General features: G+C 58.0%; 1 protein-coding gene across 1 annotated transcript; it reads left to right on the forward strand.

Moving 5' to 3' along the window:
- The first annotated feature begins 2,325 nt into the window (after positions 1–2,325).
- Positions 2,326–9,657, forward strand: NODAL (nodal growth differentiation factor). The gene is made up of 3 exons (XM_026504399.4): positions 2,326–2,521; positions 6,635–7,332; positions 8,742–9,657. The coding sequence occupies exons 1-3, from the start codon at positions 2,326–2,328 to the stop codon at positions 8,892–8,894; spliced, it is 1,047 nt and encodes a 348-aa protein (XP_026360184.2). The 3' UTR covers positions 8,895–9,657.
- Positions 9,658–11,762: the final 2,105 nt, after the last annotated feature.

The raw sequence follows: 11,762 nt of genomic DNA on the forward strand, positions 1-11,762 counted from the left end.
CTTTTAGCTAAAACATGGATTAAGCACCTTCTAGATGTCACATCATAGTGCAAGCGACACAGGAGGAATACGCCTTTCTTCTTAATTTCAAGAAGCTTCTGGTCCGCTTGGAGAAGTAATCGACCTTCTTCATTGTTCCTTTCCGCATCTCGGTGGGTAAGACCGCTCTGGGCTGAGCGTCTCTGTTTCCATGGGGACCACCAGGATTCTAGGTCACATGGGACGTGGGAAGATCCGGGTTGGGGAGGCTGACTCCTGTACCTCTGTCTAGCTATACGCCCCTCCCCTGTGTTGCCGTTCTTGGCTTCTATGTCCTTGTCAGGGCTCCCATTGCACTAACCACAAGCTGTCCATTTTTTATTAATAGATTCGTAACCTGGGTGAGGGTATCTCTGCCTCTGGGGAACCAGCATCCCGAACCAGCAAGCCCCACTCTGGGGAGGCTGACCGAGAACCATGGAGCGCGCATAATGATATCCACGTTCAGAAGCTTTCCATACACGCCAAGTTTTAGAGCTGGCGAAGCACTTTACCATTCGCTTCCTTTATTCTAGGGAAGGAGGGATCCCCAGTAATGTTTTACAGATGAGGAACCTGGATGCAGAGGGGTGGGTTCCAAACTGCGACTAGAACCTCAGCCCCCCCCAGGTTTACTCCAAGTTGTCTGGTAAGGACCACGGGGTGCTTGTCAAATATGCAGATAACCAAGCCCTTTCTCGAAATTCTGAGTCTAGAGGTCAGGATTGGGACTCAGGAATCAATAGTTCAACAGCCGAAGTGATACTTCTCTCCAGGCAGGTCCAGACACAGTGCCGTTCACTGATTTATTTACTTAGCTAAGATTTTTGGGGTCCAAACAAACGTGTACTGTGGGGGAAACACGACGAACAAGGCAGTCCCCACTTGAAGGAACTAAAAATCTGCCCCCTGAGCCCCCTGTCCAGGTCCCATGGCCGGGGTGGGGCTGCAGCCCAGGTTTCTCCTAGGTGAGGCCCCTTCCTGCTGGGTGTGGGCCGGCCCCACCCCCACCTCACACCCACCCCCCAAGTCTGGAGCTCCTGACTGAGCCTGTTGGGCCTTCTTCCACTGTCTGCACCTGCTCTGGGCTGAGTCTGTGGTTCTTCGGAGCTGAAGCGTCCTGTGTTCGGAGCTGAGGTGGGCCTGGCGCACAGCATTTCAGGAAACGCCAGCCAGCCGCTCATGTGCCCGGCAAAGCTAAGAAAGGGAAAGGGAAGGAGGAGCCCTCCTGGGTTGAGGGAAACAGCTGGGGCCGGACAAGGGGCAGGGATTTCTATTTCTTTAAAGGTAATCCCAGCTCGGGCCTGACTGCATCGGGCAGGGAGGCCAGACAAGGGTCAGTTCCGTGCAGCTGAAGAAAGCAGGGCTCAGAGGAAGGGAGATGAGAGTGCTGAGCTGAAACCCAGGTTTCCTGCTGGGCACGGACACCACAGGCGACACCTTTCTCCCGAAATCCCTGGGGGGATGGATGGGTGCCTGCAAAGGGAAGAGCCTGATGCCACCACAGGTGCTCCGAGGGCGGGCAGCCAGGATCCCCCTGTTAGCTCTGCCCCGGGCTCCAGCTTCTGCCGCACACCTCCCTTTTCTGCTGAGAAAGTCTGTCCTTCATCCTGGGCACTCCTGCCCTTTGTCTTCTCCAGGAGAGCCCTTCCATCCCTGTCTGGAGCGGGTCCCCGGGGGGCCTTCCTCTGGAGCTGACCTTCACGGATCCAGCAACTCCCAGTACCCAGAAATTTCCCAGAGGCTAGCCCTCTGGACAGGCCTTGCCAGATAAGGCCAGGATGCGCCTGGAGGCCATTTGGGCGGTGTCCTGGAAGGCTGCACCTGGCCAGCTCGGTGGGAGCCTCCCAGGTCAGCGAGGGGAGAGCCTCCCGCACCCACCACGAGTCCCTACCTGGTCCTACTGAGCCAGACCTCCATGTGCAGCCTGTGTCAGGGCAGGGATCCGAGGTAAGGCGGAGCAAGGAAGCCACAGTTCTGACCTGAGAGTTGCCGGGACGTGTTTGCTGTGCCTCACAAGGCCCTTAGTAGCTACGGTAGCCGAGTGCCAGGGTGCCCGGAGGGGGCAACCAGGACAGTCCCTGACCTCACAGCGCCTCCAGCTTGGCGGGTCTCCTCCCTGCCAGGCTCAGGTCTGGCCCGCCCCAGCAGGTGGTCCCTCTGGGGGCCACCACCACCAACCCCCCGGGTGGGGGGAGGTATAGGATCTCAAGGCTTTCCCCAGGGAAGGAGGAAAGAGGCGGGGCGGCAGCGCAGGCCCAGGATATAAGGGGCGGAGGCGCAGCTCGCGGTCCCAGCCAGCCCACCATGCACGCCCCCCGGCTGCCCCTGCTCCTCCTGCACGCCTGGTGGGTCCTGAGCCAGGCGGGCGCCGCCACGGTGGCCCCGGTGGCGCTCCGCACGCGGGTGCAGCCCTCGTCGCCGTCCCCTCTGGCGTACATGCTGAGCCTCTACCGGGACCCGCTGCCCCGGGCGGACATCATCCGCAGCCTGCAGGCGCAAGGTAGGCAGCGCCGCCCCGCCGAGCAGCCGGGGCGCCTCGGGACTCCGGAAGGGCACAGGGCGGGCTGCGGGCTGGGGGCCCCGGGCCGGGGACGCCGCCGCAGAGGGCGCACCGGGCTGGGAGCGCGCGTCCGGGGTTCGGGTCTAGGGTGCCTCGGCGTCGGCTCCGGCTGGGCGGATGGAGGGGATTGTGGCATCGAGAGGGGCGCGGGCGGAGACCTTTGCGCTCCGCGCCTTGCTTTAGAGTGGGCAGCGTGCGGTGCCCGGGAGGGTAGGAGGCCGACTGCGCCACTGGACCCCGCGGGCTTGTTAAATTACGTAAGCTCCCGGCGCCTTGGTGTGCGCTCCCCTGCAATGGGGACAACAGTACCTCCCTTAGAAGACTGTGGCAAGCGCTAGGTGACAGAGCACATTCAACGCTCCGCACGAAACCAGGCACAGTAATAAATGGTCGTTATTATTGCTACATACATTTTGTGGATTTCTTTTCTTTTCGCGCGTGGGGGTGAAGGGGTGCCGGAGCCAGGCGCCGGGAGTGTCTCAGGCTGACTGCGAGCTTCGAAACCCAGCACGGTGCACGTAACCTCAGGGATTAGAGTTCAGAGATCCGGTACTAGAGATGGGGTGCCCCGAAGTCGGGAACTGAGGCAGGCTTGGGAACTCGAGTCCAGGCCGGGAAGGGTCAGAGTCCCGAGTGATTCGGGTTCGGAGCCTAGATGTGGGTCAGAGACCATGGTGACTCGGGAGGATCTCCCTCAGAAACAAGGCAGGGCGTTCCGGGCGTCGGGCGACGGGCAGGTGGGTGCTGAGCAGACGGAGCACTCCCGCGGGGTCCCCTTGCCCCTTGCAATACACATCCTGACGCCTGGGGTCGGGGGGGGGGGGGGGCAGACCCCTGCCGCCTTGCTCCGACCTGGCCCTCCCTCCGCCAGCTGGGGCCAGACGGCCCTCCCCCACGCTGGGGCGCAATCCACATCCGATAATCTAATCTAATTGGCCACCCGCCAGCCCCTTGTGGTCCGGGGGTGGGGGCTCCTAGTTCCCTGGCCGCCGCCTCTGGGGTCAGACAGCTGGTGACCCTCTCCCGAAGGGTCATCTGGGGACCAGACAGCCTAGGGAAATGGAGGGGCGGCCGGCTTGGAAATGACTGGAGTGTTTTGCTCAGTCCTTCTACCAGAAAGCTGGGTGCGCAGAGGAGGCTGGGCAGAGGGGTAGGGGGTGCCCTTTTTCAGTTCACTCGTCCTTCTGGAGAGTTCCAGAAGGTTTGTGGGGGTTTGACAGCCTGGGAGATTGGAAAACTGAGTCCTGGTCCCTCAAAGCCTGCTTCCCAATCCCAGGAGGGTCCCTTGCATATCCACTGGGTTCTCTAGTTTCCCCTTCTGTAAAACAGGGGACTGGCTTTCTGCCTCATTGGTGTGTACATGTGATAAAATATATCGGACAAAATCTACGACGCTACCTCTTTTTAAGTGTACGCTGACGTTAAATACACTCAGTGTTGTGAACTGGCTTCTTTTTTTTAAAAGCAGCCAGAAGAGCTGCCTGGAGAGACACTGATGGGGAAGGAACGTTCTACGCGCTCTTCCCCTCGGGTGTATCTGTAGGCCGCCCCAGGAAAGGGGGGAGTGGGTGTTGGAGACTAACCCAAGTGGGTTTGCATCTGCTTCTGTCCCTGCTGAAACACCCTCGGCTTGGGCCTTCAGCTTTCTCATGGCAAAATGGTAACGATGGTGGTGAGGATCGAAGGAGACCAGGCTCGGCTCAGGAAGCAGTTAGTGGCAGTTATCCTCAGAGTTTGTAACAATGCGGAGCAGACGCTGAGTGTCATACCCACACCCTCCTTTCCCCCAGAGCCCCAAGTCCTAACTCAGCCCCAGCACGCTGTCTGAGGGGAGAGAACCCAAGGAACCCAAGGGCATGGGCCCAGCCACTTTCTTCTTTAGAACTGGACGTGGGTCGAGATTTCACCGGGGCCTGTGTGGCCAACTCTGTCCAGTGCCTGGATAGGTTTCAGGGTGTCCCTGATACCTACCCCCAAATCACATCTGTTGTACAGGTGGGAGCATTCTTAGCTTGTATCAGGCATCAGTGACCCTCAAAAGATTAGGCACCCCTATCCTCAAGAACCAGAGCCAGATTTAAGAAAACCCATCAGCACTGTTTGCCAAGGAGCCCTTGGCTGGGGGTGGGGTCACAGAGTCAAAGACTCTTCTTCACCCTGAAGGAGCACTCCATACACATTGCCCAGCCTGGGAACAGATGACTTTGCTCCTCTGTCTGGGTCCCTCACTACCTGTCTGGACACCTTCATTTCTAACCTTGGCCGTCGGCAGTCATAAGGAAGTGGTTGACGACAGCCAACACTCGCTGTGCTTTTGTTGCACTGGGCAAAACGCGGTAGGCACGTTATCTCAGTAATCCTAACACTCCCACGAGGTGGATACTGTCACTATCTTCCTTTTACCAAGAGGGAAGCTGAAGCCCAGAGAAGGGGAGTAATCTGCCCAACGTCCAACAGCGAGTGGCAGAATTTGAAGCCTCACAGCACGCACCAGAGCCCAGGCTCTTAACCGCTGAGCTGGACTGTCTTCCTCTAAAAGGCCATTTGTGGATACTTGAGATAAAAGCCTTTAACTCCCAGCGCAGGTGGCCAGGAGTTGCTACGGGTCCCACCTAATCCCCAGGTGGCTAGGGGGTGCTGTGGTGGGCGAGGGGGAATGCCGGCCTCCTCCCCACACCTCTGGGGAGAGTTGCTAGCCAGGGGCCGGTTATTGCCCCCTGCAGGTGCTAATGAGGAGGCAAGTGGAAATTGAGTGAAAAAGAGCCTCTGCAGATGGGCTGGGAGAAGCTGCCAGGAGGCTGAAGCTAGGAACTGCCTCCTTGTAATGCACATTGGATTTCTCAGAGAAATTCACTTACCATCTGACCAAAGATGATCTATGAGACCCTTAAAAAAAAAAAAACCATTACGTGGTCTGCCCAGAGTGGACCTAGATCGGAGACCATCACCACCCTTGAGATCGATTCACGAAAGGGTTAATGTTTTTATTCTAAGGGATGATCCCTGACTTTGATTTAGCAACAAGCCTTCAAACCCTTTTATTTCCACGAGGGCTGGTGAGATGGCAGGGATGGGTAGGGCATGACCCTTCCCATTGCAAAGAAGAGGAAACTGGGCCTGAAAAAAGTTAAAGGTCACTTTTAGGTGACCTGAAAATCCACAAAAACATGCTATTCCCAGACATCGGACCAAATTAGTCCAGGACTAAAATGATTGGAATGTGCTTCCCCATTCCTTTTCATCCAGTTTGAGTGGAGTTGTGTTGGGGAGGGGGTGGAACAGGGCCAGGGGCTGTGCGTGTGCTAGCTGTGCCCGCCCCAGGTGTGGGAATGCCCCGCAGTGGCCGGGGGTGATAAGCATCCTGCAGGTAGATGAGAAAGCCCACAGGGTGGAAAAGTCCCAGGTCAGTGCAAACTCATGCTTAGAATGCCTGTAGGAGCCTATGCGTCAGGTTGTCAAGAACTCCTGAAGCTTCTGCCTCCTTCGTTAGGAAGGGGCGGAGCAGAGAGTGGCCAGTCCTGGGCTTCTGCTGCCTGTGCCTCCCTGAGCCCGCCAAGCCTGGCCTTTCCATGATGTGCGTATCAACGTCATGTGCCCAGGAGATGGGACGCCCTTTCCAATGAGAAAACGGAGTCTGGGACGGTGACTTGTCCAGGGTCACAGGGCGAGTAGAGGCTCAGGGTTTAGGTCGGAAAGCTCAGGGTTTGGCTTGAGAGCATGGAGAAACTCATCCAGTTTCTCCCAGTTGATCTCCAGCTGTGGGGTGTCTTGGAGGGAGCAGCAGAACCCGGATTTGGAGTTTGGGCTTTGCGGTTGGGCAAATCCAGGTTCGTTCTTGGCTCCGCCAACTTGTGCGGGTGATTTAACCTCTCTGAGCTGCAATTTGAATGGACTAAAGTGGACTCCACATTCCCAGCTCCTAGGGTTGGCGCGAGCATCGAGAGGATCCCTATCAGGTTAAGGCTCCAACGTGAGCTCTGGCGGTTGTTACAGCGATGAGGCTGCAGGGGGCCCCCACTCACCCTGCTTCCTTCCCGGTGTCTCCCCACCCAGATGTGGAGGTGGAAGGGCAGAACTGGACCTTTGCCTTTGACTTCTCCTTCCTGAGCCAAGTGGAGGAGCTGGTGTGGGCCGAGCTCCGGTTGCAGCTGTCCGGCCCTGTGGACCTGCCCCCCGGCGTGCCACTGTCCATCGAGATTCTCCACCAGCTAAAGCCGGATGCGGAGCAGGACCCAGCGGACTGCCGGGAGCGTCTTCGGATGGACCTGTTCGCCGTCCCTCTGTCCCAGGTTACCTTTGCCTCAGGCAGCCTGGTCCTGGAGGTGACCAGGCCACTCTCCAAGTGGCTGAAGCACCCCGGGGAGCTGGAGGCACAGATGTCCGGCTTGGCTGGAGAGTGTCAGCAGCGGCCTCCCACGCCGCCTGTCACTAGCGTGCTCCTCGTGCTCTACTCCAACCTCTCCCCAGAGCAGAGGCGGCTGGGCGGCTCCACCTTGCTGTGGGAGGCCGAGAGCTCGTGGCGGGCCCAGGAGGGACGGCTGTCCCAGGAGAGGGGCAGGCGGCACCGTCGACACCACTTGCCGGACAGAAGCCAGCTGTGTCGGAAGGTCAAGTTCCAGGTGGACTTCAACCTCATTGGATGGGGCTCCTGGATCATCTACCCCAAGCAGTACAATGCCTACCGCTGCGAGGGCGAGTGTCCTAACCCCGTGGGGGAGGAGTTCCGTCCCACCAACCACGCGTACATCCAGGTGCGGAGGCCTGCCAAGGGGAGGGGAGGCGGGGGGCTGTGGGGAGAAGCGGCCATACTGCCCGATCGGGGGGCGGGACTCCGGCTTTGCTCGTAAATTGCTGTTCCTTGGTTCACTGTTCTTCACGCACCAACAGCGTGCCAGCTCCTGTCCTGGGAGAGAGAGATGGCCTGTGACGCAATCCTCAGAGGGCCTACGTGCAGCCATGCCCCCTTGGGTAACCTTGAACACCTTGCTTCCTTAGGCCACCTTCCTAAGAAGGTGTAGACGAGAAGGCCTCCGCTTCTCCTCAGCTCTGACTTCTAGGAAAGGAAGTTCAGAGTCTGGACTCTGGGAATAAACCCGGCTCTGATTCCTACGTATTAGCTGTGTGACGCTGATCACGTGGCTCATTCTCGCCGAGCCTGACTTGTCCCGCCTCTGAGAGGGGGATGGCAGTGCCATAGTTCGCAGCGACGTGGTAGGATGAGATGAGACGTATACCGACATGTGTATCTGCCGGCAGGTGACCGGCACGCTGCATGTTGCAGTACCATTACGAGAAGTCTGTGATTCACTGCTGGAATCGGGGCCACATTTATGGGGCTGTGGTTGGGGTGATCCTGTTCCAGCCACTGTACTTTCGCTCCCGAAAACAGGAGTTGGACATCGTTTTGTAGTAGAGAAGGCCCAAGACTCCCACCACGGGCCACTCGTCAGCCTAAGGTCTAGAAGGTGGTGGAGGAGAGCAAAGGGAGAATGAGAGGGAGGGAGCAGAGAATAGAGCCTAACATGGTGGCCCTGATATTGGGGTTCAGAGGCTCTGGGGGGCGTGTGAGCTGAGCTCATGCAAGGGAAGCACTCGTGGGGCCAGAGCCCTGCAGGACCTTTCTTGAGCAAAGGCCCGAGCCTCTCCTGGGACTTGGCTCCACGAACCTCCCTGCTGCATGATCAAGGGGACCCCCAGAGGCCCAGAGCGTCCCAATAGCAAGTCTAATAGTCGGATCCGAAAAGACCTCCCTGGACCTCGGGGACGGGTCCCAGTTCCAGAGTGAGTGCCAAAGGATTGTTACCTCTTCTCCTATTGACTCTTATTTATCCTTCTCTGGGCAACAACGCAAATCCCACAAGAATTACCGCATGACTCTCTTCTGCTTCATGTTTCTGGAACTAAACCAGGAGTTTCTTGGAACTGGTATGCACTCTAGACTACAACAATAGGAGGACATGTCCATTCGCTACTGCTCTACCCTGATATAGCTTTTAGAATCTTCTGTTTCGCTCTGTTTTGTTTTGTTTTTTAAACAGCCCGTAAAGATACTTCATGTGTTCCGAGTTGATGATGTATTGGCAGGCTGATTCCTTTATGAGAACGACTTTCTTCTGTGTTTATACCCAGAAACTGATTTTAACTAACTTTTCTCCCCCAGAGTCTTCTGAAACGATACCAGCCCCACCGAGTCCCTTCCACCTGCTGTGCCCCCGTGAAGACCAAGCCGCTGAGCATGTTGTATGTGGACAATGGCCGGGTCCTCCTAGACCATCATAAAGACATGATTGTGGAAGAATGCGGGTGCCTTTGAGGAGATTCTGGTGGGGGCCAGATTTGCCTGTACCCTGGGAAGTTGGGAAGGCCTGGAAGAGCCTTCCCAACACGAGAACCATCTAATGCCGTGAGGAGAAACAGAGGGGGAAAGGCTGCTCTGTCTGCCAGAGCTGAGGAGGAAGGGCTCCCCGCTCGTAAAGGAAGGCTCTGTGGAGGCTGGCTCACGCAGAGGCTGCTGTCAGGAGAGAGAGAGGAGCCAGCCTGAGCGGCAGGCTTGTTGGCCGTTCTTTCCTGAAGAGACTGTGGTGACTAAAAGCACTAGGGCAAGGGTTCTTTGCTTGACTTTTTAACCTACGAACCCCCAGAAACGGTATGCAAAAGTTGGGGCACATGTGCATTTATCTTTGAGGTGGGACGGGTTACTGATGACTTTTCTGTATTCTCAAAAGTGGGCTTTCTGCACCCCCGCCCCTGCCAAGATGAAGTTCACTGTGTTAGCTGGGAAACAGTCGGCTCTTGTTGCCTCCGGCTGGTTTAGGGAAGCCCCCACCTCTTTCGGGCTGGCCAGTGGCAATCTGCTGGCCTTGTCCAGGGGCTCCCCGGAGTGCGTCTCTGCTAATGAGTTGCCCAAACAATACAGCCATTGTGAAGTCCTCCCAGGCCAGCTGGTGCCTTTGAGGGGAGAGGCAAGAACTCCAGAGAGCTGGCCACACTGGACTCCAGGAGCAGAGCCCTCGGGCACCCCCCGGTCAGCCTGCTTGGGCAGACACAATCCGAGTCTATTAAAGTTGGTGACAGTTCACCTCGGTCTCTCATTGTGTGCTGTGAACAAGGCCCCTGAGCTTCCCATCCAGCAGGGGCGAGGGCCGCCTAGGACTTGGGTTATGGTCACAGCCGAGCCGCTGGGAGTGGCCTCGGGTGAGTAATTCCTTGCTCGGCCTCCTCCTGTGGAGTGCAAGGGGTTGGGTCCTGACACGCTCCTGTAACATGTCTGTTAGCAGGTCCAAGGTCATGGACTGTCCTCTGGGCCTCATCCCCATCTCCCTCTACAGCTTACGAAGCCTGCTGAGCCCCAGGCCCGCCGTACCCCCGCTCTCGAACCTTTCCCCGCTCGTCTGTTGCTCAGGGTTCGAAGTCTGGCTTCATGTCGGGTTCCACCCAGCAGCCCAGCGGAAGGAACCCCAGCTTTCTTGGGGGACTCGCTACCACCAAAGCACCTGAGCACGGCTTTGCCTTTTGGATGAAAAGACCCCCAAAGGCAGTGATCCTGTTTCTCTTTCAGCTGACCTCGTTAGGCACTGCCAGAACAGGGGCTGTGTCTGTTTGGCTGGGTGAGGGGGCCATTCTAGCGGGAACGCGAGTCTCTGGTAGTTCTACCCCTGCTTCCCCGAGAAGCCGGTCAGCGTGCGCTCCAGGCTTAGGAAGATGACCCCCATCGGGTGGGAACCCGCTCCCAACTTTAGATGTAACTTGATTGCGGCGTTGGCTGAGTCAAGGCAGTAACCCTGGCCTCGGCCGAGGTCGGAGAGGCTAGAGCCAGGCCTGGGCTTGAGAACCCTCAATGCCCTGGTTCAGCAACCAAGCCGCTCCCTTCCTGGGGTGGAAACAGACTCCCAGCACTGCAGTCCCGAATCACAATAGGGCTCTGCCGCTGGCCCTAGTCAGGAAACAGCAGAGCTGGAGAGCCCGTGTGAGGCCAGCTTTTTATCCCATCCAGAGGCCCCGGGGCCTGACCACACAGCTAGGAGGGGCTGGGTCAAGAACTCTGCTCTGGTCTCTGGAGCCCCAGGGGCACTGCCCTTAATAGCAGCTAGAGGTTTTTCTCTCCTACTTTGGGGTCAAGGCCTAGCCTTTAGGACCAAACATGTGGACCCAATTCCACTACCACCCTGAAGTTCTGGGAAGTGCAAATCCCATCCCGGGGTTTAGAGCGTCTTCCTTGGTAAATAGGTGCCCAACATTTCTTCCAGGGCGAGGGCCAGGAAAGCGAAAGTTCAAGCTCCTTGTGGCCACGGCTTGTGGGAGAGTTTACAGTCCGCGGCTCCACTGACTCAGCAAACCTCACCGACCTCACCGACGAGGCACGGCCTCCTATTAGGAGGCCAGCACAAAGGAGTGGAACCTCGCTTTGCCGCGCTGCTCAGAGCTCCGTACGGGCGTGTCAGCCGTGGGCTGTCCTGCTGCCCGGCCAGAGGCGTTTGGGGCCAAGCCTAGCAACGCAGCTTCGTGCTCTGGGCCCCGGGGGCTGGTCAGGCTTTGTAAGCTGGAGGAAATACTGCCTCCAAGAATGGAGTCCTGCCCTCACCTGGGGGCCAGATGGGGCTCCACAGAATGGTGATTTTCACGTGCTCTCAAGACCAAGGTCTACTGTACTTAGAGCCGTGCCAGGCAGTAACTGTGTGGGGACAATCGGATGCCTTACGGTCCTAGGGCGGGGCAGGGGGTGGGCCTGGCGGTACCTAGGAGTGGAGAAAAGGAGAGACTGGAAGGGGAGGTGCAGAAACGGGCACTACACGGGACGTGGGGGTGGTTGTGACTCCAATAGCCCCACTGTGGGGCATTTGTCTCCACCCTGCCCCCCCATCCGAGGTTGCCTTGGAAGTTAGCATCCCACCTGCCTCGGCGCAGAGGAAAGGGTGTATGAAGTGCTAGCAGAAGGGTTTGGCCCTGTCTTCCCTTAAAGATTCTTCAGTCCTTCCAGAGGTCCCAGGGCTGGGTCGTGGCTGCAGCCCCCAAGCCTCCACGCCCGAACTCGCTCACTCCTGAGGGAAAGGAGGCCCAACGGGCTGACCTCAGGTCGCCACGCCAACCGGGCTGTGCTCCAGCCCTTTCCCGAACTCTTCACGTGCCAGGCCCGAGGCTAAGCGCCTTCTGTGAGCCTCACAGCCCCCCAGGAACCAGTAGT

Source organism: Ursus arctos, unplaced genomic scaffold, assembly GCF_023065955.2.
Source record: "Ursus arctos isolate Adak ecotype North America unplaced genomic scaffold, UrsArc2.0 scaffold_7, whole genome shotgun sequence".
NCBI classification, from domain to species: domain Eukaryota; kingdom Metazoa; phylum Chordata; class Mammalia; order Carnivora; family Ursidae; genus Ursus; species Ursus arctos.

Coding starts and splice junctions, on each gene's coding strand:
- NODAL (XM_026504399.4), top strand. CDS start 2,326: ATGCACGCCCCCCGGCTGCCCCTGCTCCTCCTGCACGCCTGGTGGGTC. Junction 2,522..6,634: donor CCGCAGCCTGCAGGCGCAAG/GTAGGCAGCGCC, acceptor CTCCCCACCCAG/ATGTGGAGGTGGAAGGGCAG. Junction 7,333..8,741: donor CCAACCACGCGTACATCCAG/GTGCGGAGGCCT, acceptor TTTCTCCCCCAG/AGTCTTCTGAAACGATACCA.